We start from the raw sequence: 6,000 nt of genomic DNA, 5'->3' as shown, positions 1-6,000 counted from the left end.
AAGTAGACATGTGTGAAATGTTATTTATTATTTACTTGGTGTGGTATAAATATCTGATTTAAGGGCATACAAATTTAAAGTTTGAAAATTGCGACATTTTTTGTCAATTTTTTTAGATTTTAATAGATGTACACAAATCATATCGACCAAATTTTACCACCAACATGAAGTACAATGTGACACGATAAAAACATTCTCAAAATCAGCGGCATCCGTTGAAGCATTCCAGAGTTGCCACATAAAGGGACAATGGTCGGATTTAAAAGATTTGGCCTGGTCATTAAGGTCAAAATTGGCTAAGAAGTTAATATTACCGTAGATGTATTTATGAAAACCATTCATGGTGAACTGATATTATAAAAGGGAAAAAAACAAAGTCTTTACGTTTTGTTTTTCCATTTCGCTATGTACCACCACCGCGTTGGGCCATACTTCCCTCTAGCTTCATGCTTCATGCTTTTTTTTTTTCAGAATTTCTGTAACTCCTTATAACCTCTCCCTATAACTTCCTCTATTGTCTCACTATCACATCACAAATGCTAAGTCTGTACAAAGAGACATATGACAGGCACACAAAGCTTTGGGAGGGGACAGGATGCTGCTGTGGTCCCAGCACTTACAGGGTTAACACCCTTTACCTCTTCCTGTCTGTCAGTTTTGGGACTACAATCGTCCAATCAGGAAACGCCTCAACATCACATGGCATATGACAGGGGTTGTGTTGGGCATACAGCACCAGCTTTCTGAGTACCCCTAGAATCTGCCCCCCAGGTGGGGTCGCAGGGGTTACCACAACATCAGATCTACTAAGGTGCTTATTGGAGGTGGTAACACCATTAACAAAAGAGGCAGAAGCGACCTATATTCAGGATGTTTTCAAGGAAGAAGCGGGAACTGATGAAAACTCCGTCCTTATCAAAGAAAAGCAGAGCAGGAAGCCCAGCACCACAAAGCGTGAGTCTGTCTGCACCCTACACCCTTCGCCATCTCACTACTGACTACTGACACTTCTCATTACTTATCATACCGAGCATGGCTTTTCAATTTTCTGCATGAATTCCATTTTAAAGCATTTTTAAATGATGTATTAAAAAGCGTTTGTCACATGTCTAAAGAGATGATATAACTTTGGTATATATTTTAAATATGTATAATATAGCAAAACTGTAAGTTTTGCTGTAATAGAGTTTCTATATAACCAGTAGATTCCATTTTTGAATCTCTGTGCAAACACTTACTCTTTATGTAAAAAACTCCATGCCTGTTTTACTGCTACCCTACTACATGGGTATCTTAATAGTTTCTTAGTCTGTCTGGCTTCATTTATGCCCTAGCCGATATAGAACAGTAGGCTTCCGTACAATAGCTGCATCCACCAAAAGGTCACATATATGCTTCAACGAACGTACATATTTGATTTTAATTTAAGAACACGTGACTTGCTAATACTATAGTTATTCTGGCCATGCAAGATGGATGTAAGTTAGCCAAAATGGCAAATTTAGCTCTAACCAGTGAAATTGTTACTACGGATTGCATCAGAGTAGCTAATAGCATCTAACCAAAGAAAAGTATAGATCAGGCTAAACTATGTTCCAAATATGTAATGATGGTGTGAATATCACGTCAGGTCACAGGGTGAGTACAGGAAATGTCAAAAAGTGCACGTGAGTTTGGGGCTTTAATGCAATCTATTGAGAAGTCTCATTAGGCTCGGTTTACATCTGCATTGGAAGCTTCATTTAGAAAATTAGCTACAGATACCACCGTATTTGCTGGGGGAAAAAAACCCCACTATGTTGCACTGTTTTTTTATGGATAAATGGCAGACGCTACGATGGAAATCTGACAGACACAATTATAGTTAATAAAATGTATTGATTTTATTTGGAATATATTTTGGGTTTTCCCTACCAATGACAGAAAGCAAAAGTAGAAATGTTTAGCGCAGATGTGAACAGCCTTATAAAGGGATCATCTTCAAATAATTCTGTATGTTCATCTTTATGTTGATGCTTTCTAAAAGTGCTACTGTGGTCACCATTGTATACAAACTTTCCAGATGTGATGCTGTCATTTCACAGATGTGTAGAGGAAGGGAGGCTTATCATGTTCCCAAGAAAATAAGACTTATTTATTGTCTGGAACATTTATATATGTCTGTGTTTCAGTATGAAAACATATCCAAGATTGACATGCTAAGCATGACGAGATGAGGAGACTTAAAGCCGCAATGCTCCTCTGGGAAATATGCTAATTATGCAAATTGTCTCTTCAGAGAGAAGATAACTAGAACTCTAGTGCCACCTATTGGAAGCAGCAATCCTAACAATGTCGACCCTTTAAGGATCCTTGTCACATGACTTAGGATAATAGCCAAACCACAATCTCAATTTGCCGGCACTGTGTTTTGGGGTACTGCCCCTCGTCAGTGCAAAGTGGAGATCTGGCTTGGCTGTGTCAGAGGCGTCTGACCGATATCCAAGAAGTATCATTTCTCCTTGCGGAGATTGACATGCTAAGCATGCCCAGATGAGGAGACTTAAAGCCGCAATGCTCCTCTGGGAAATATGCTAATTATGCAAATAGTCTCAACAGAAATGTTAATTGTCAGATTTATTCCTAGTCTTACGTTTTGTGCTTTGATTTTGCCTTCTCATCCATGTAGGAAGCTCAACGTAAAGATGTCCTAGAGTCCTCTACAGAAGGATCAGGTAACCCTGCAGTTAGCAGCCCTCTTCCAAGTGGAACCCTGAAAAGACCGACAAGCTTAAGTCGCCATGCAAGTGCTGCAGGAATCCCCTTGTCTTCTCCCAGAAGCAAAGCCAGTAAACCAGGAGGAGCCCCAAGTCCTCCTGAAAGTGGAGAAGGACCGTTTATTGAAGTGGAAGACATCTCACAGCTTCTTGGAGATGTAGCAAGGTTTGCAGAACGGCTTGAAAAGCTACGAGATGTGGTACTGACAGATGGTAAGTACTATTGTGGTTGACCACATAAGTATCAGACATGATAAAAAAAGGACACAGTTGCGATTATATTTTTCTTCCACTAATATCTGATTATAGTCTAGAATGATAGTATAGTAAAGTATGAAAGTCACTTCATACAGCACATGTAAACGGAACCTGTCAGGTCTGATAATGCAATTAAACTGCAGATATAGGATTACCATAATCTGGAGATTTATAGTGTTATGAACGTGCCCGGCCACCATACTTAGAGTGTGGGAACCGGGAGCAAAAGAACTTATCTCCTCCAGGAGTCCCCGACTTTCAGTCATACAGGCGTCCTGACACAGCTACAGACACCACTCACAGCACTGACAGCAGCGGCTGTAGGCACACCCTGACACTTAACTGACAGCTCATTCAGCAGTGCATCAGTGCAGAGTCAGCTGTCAGTCACTTTCATAACTCTACTAACCTGCAGATTAACCCCATAGCTGTAGGGTAATTATGTTATCTGACATGACAGGTTACCTTTAAACTTCTACAGACCCATTAAATCCTAAGGAAGCACCCATTATAACAGTGGCCTTCTAGCCCCCTAATGTCATTTGTAAATTAGTGATTATCACTAGTTGTGTAGTAATAATTCAGACTTGGTTGTAGATCTCACCATCTGCATGCAGTCAATCTGGTATCTACATATCCCACAGTGCACCATGGGAAATATGGCCACATTATTACAAATAGTGAGGAGGATTGTGGGGATAAGACATATGGGAGTCTGAAGACTGAGCCTATGTATAGGGCCACCATCAGGGCTTTACTGCCCTTTCTACTGTATGGGGCCCAGTCAGCAGTAGCAAAAAGGGGGACCCGGATGCACAGGCAGCCAAGCCCTTCTCTCTTGCCTCTGCTCATCGGGTTCCAGGCGCAATAGTTCAGGGCTGCTGCAAGCCAGATACATAACAACACTGCGGTTATTTAAAGATACACCTACAGTGTTGGTAATGCATCTTGCAGCCAGAAATCGGTGCTGTACCTTTAAGCAGCAGCAGCAGGCCCGAGTGCATCATGGTCTTGACATAGTACACCAGTCATGTGACACACTGCGTGCTTTTCTTCATTCCGGAGCAGCATGCCACGTTCGTGGGAGCCAGGAGACACTGAAATTGACAGCGGGCAGTCAGAGGAGGTAGCGGGCAGTGTGTGAGGACTCGGAAGAGGCTGCAAAGGAGAGTGAGGAGATGGGAGTCTGCTGAGGGGACTGAGGAGATGAGAGGCTGCTGAGGGGAGTGAGGAGATGAGAGGCTGCTGAGGGGACTGAGGAGATGAGAGGCTGCTGAGGGGAGTGAGGAGATGGGAGGCTGCTGAGGGGAGTGAGGAGATGGGAGGCTGCAGAGGGGAGTGAGGAGATGGGAGGCTGCTGAGGGGAGTGAGGAGATGGGAGGCTGCTGAGGGGAGTGAGGAGATGGGAGGCTGCTGAGGGGAGTGAGGAGATGGGAGGCTGTGGAGGGGAGTGAGGAGATGGGAGGCTGCTGAGGGGAGTGAGAAGGGAGGCTGCTGAGGGGAGTGAGGAGAAGGGAGGCTGCTGAGGGGAATGAGGAGAGGGGATGCTGCTGAGGGGAATGAAGAGATGGGATGCTGCTGAGGGGAATGAGGAGAGAGGAGGCTGCTGAGGGGAGTGAGGAGAAGGAAGGCTGCTGAGGGGAGTGAGGAGAGGGGAGGCTGCTGAGGGGAGTGAGGAGAGAGGAGGCTGTAGAGGGGAGTGAGGAGAAGGGAGGCTGCTGAGGGGAGTGAGGAGAAGGAAGGCTGCTGAAGGGAGTGAGGAGAAGGGAGGCTTCTGAAGGGAGTGAGGAGAAGGGAGGCTGCTGAGGGGATAGAGGAGAGAGGAGGCTGCTGAGGGGAATGAGGAGAAGGGAGGCTGTTGAGGGGAGTGAGGAGAAGGAAGGCTGCTGAGGGGAGTGAGGAGAGAGGAGGCTGTAGAGGGGAGTGAGGAGAAGGGAGGCTGCTGAGGGGAGTGAGGAGAAGGAAGGCTGCTGAAGGGAGTGAGGAGAAGGGAGGCTTGTGAGGGGAGTGAGGAGAAGGGAGGCTGCTGAGGGGATAGAGGGGAGGCTGCTGAGGGGAGTTAGGAGAGGGGAGGCTGCAGAGGGGAGTGAGAAGAAGGGAGGCTGCTAAGGGGAGTGAGGAGAAGGGAGGCTTCTGACAGGAGTGAAAAGGGAGGCTCCTGAGGGGAGTAAGGAGAAGGGAGGCTGCTGAGGGGGAGTGAGGAGAAGGAAGGCTGCTGAAGGGAGTGAGGAGAAGGGAGGCTTGTGAGGGGAGTGAGGAGAAGGGAGGCTGCTGAGGGGATAGAGGAGAGGGGAGGCTGCTGGGGGGAGTTAGGAGAGGGGAGGCTGCAGAGGGGAGTGAGGAAAAGGGAGGCTGCTGAGGGGAGTGAGGAGAGGGGAGGCTGCTGAGGGGAGTGAGGAGAAGGGAGGCTTCTCACAGGAGTGAGAAGGGAGGCTTCTGATAGGAGTGAGGAGAAGGGAGGCTGCTGAGGGGAATCTGCATCCGATAGGGTGAGGCTGCTGAGGGGAGGCTACTGAGGTGAGTCTGTGTCCGGGAGGGTGAGGCTGCTGAGGGAATTCTGCATCTGGCATGGGGAGATCAGTGAGGGGAGGCTGTATCCGACAAGGGGGCGCTGCTTACGTGAGTGAGGAGAGGCTGCTGAGGGAAGTCTGCGTCCAGCAGGGGGAAGCTGCTGAGGGGAGATTGCGTTCTGCGTCTGAACTGGTGAGGCTGAAGAGGAGGCGGCGGCGGCAAGGACAACCAGGGCTAGTTGACGAGGAGCAGCGGCACCAATTGCTTTTTACGGTAAAAGGGTGCCAACCTCTGTGGACAGGTAGGAACAAGAGTAGTTGACAAATTGGGTGATCCTCCTTTACGCTTGACTATTTGATATTTTTTTCTATTATCACTTTTAGAGTTTTCATATTTCGGGGTGTATTTACAGTATATTCTCGAATTTATAGGTTGTTAATGAATACTGTCATGTGCCCATAACAAATGCTGGGGG

At 46.7% G+C, this 6,000-nt stretch overlaps 1 protein-coding gene across 1 annotated transcript in view; it reads left to right on the top strand.

The window, feature by feature from the left end:
- Positions 1–691: 691 nt before the first annotated feature.
- Positions 692–6,000, top strand: part of ARHGAP45 (Rho GTPase activating protein 45) — a 175,749-nt gene continuing 170,440 nt past the window's right edge. Inside the window, exons 1-2 of the mRNA XM_077271352.1 lie at positions 692–954; positions 2,669–2,969. Of these exons, the coding sequence (XP_077127467.1) occupies positions 871–954; positions 2,669–2,969 (385 nt within the window). The 5' untranslated portion in view covers positions 692–870. The remainder of the gene's footprint in view (positions 955–2,668; positions 2,970–6,000) is intronic.

The sequence above is a fragment of the Ranitomeya variabilis genome, chromosome 1 (assembly GCF_051348905.1).
Source record: "Ranitomeya variabilis isolate aRanVar5 chromosome 1, aRanVar5.hap1, whole genome shotgun sequence".
Classification (NCBI taxonomy): domain Eukaryota; kingdom Metazoa; phylum Chordata; class Amphibia; order Anura; family Dendrobatidae; genus Ranitomeya; species Ranitomeya variabilis.
Note: the sequence above shows the minus strand (reverse complement) of the source record. Positions and strands in the feature narration are given on the sequence as shown.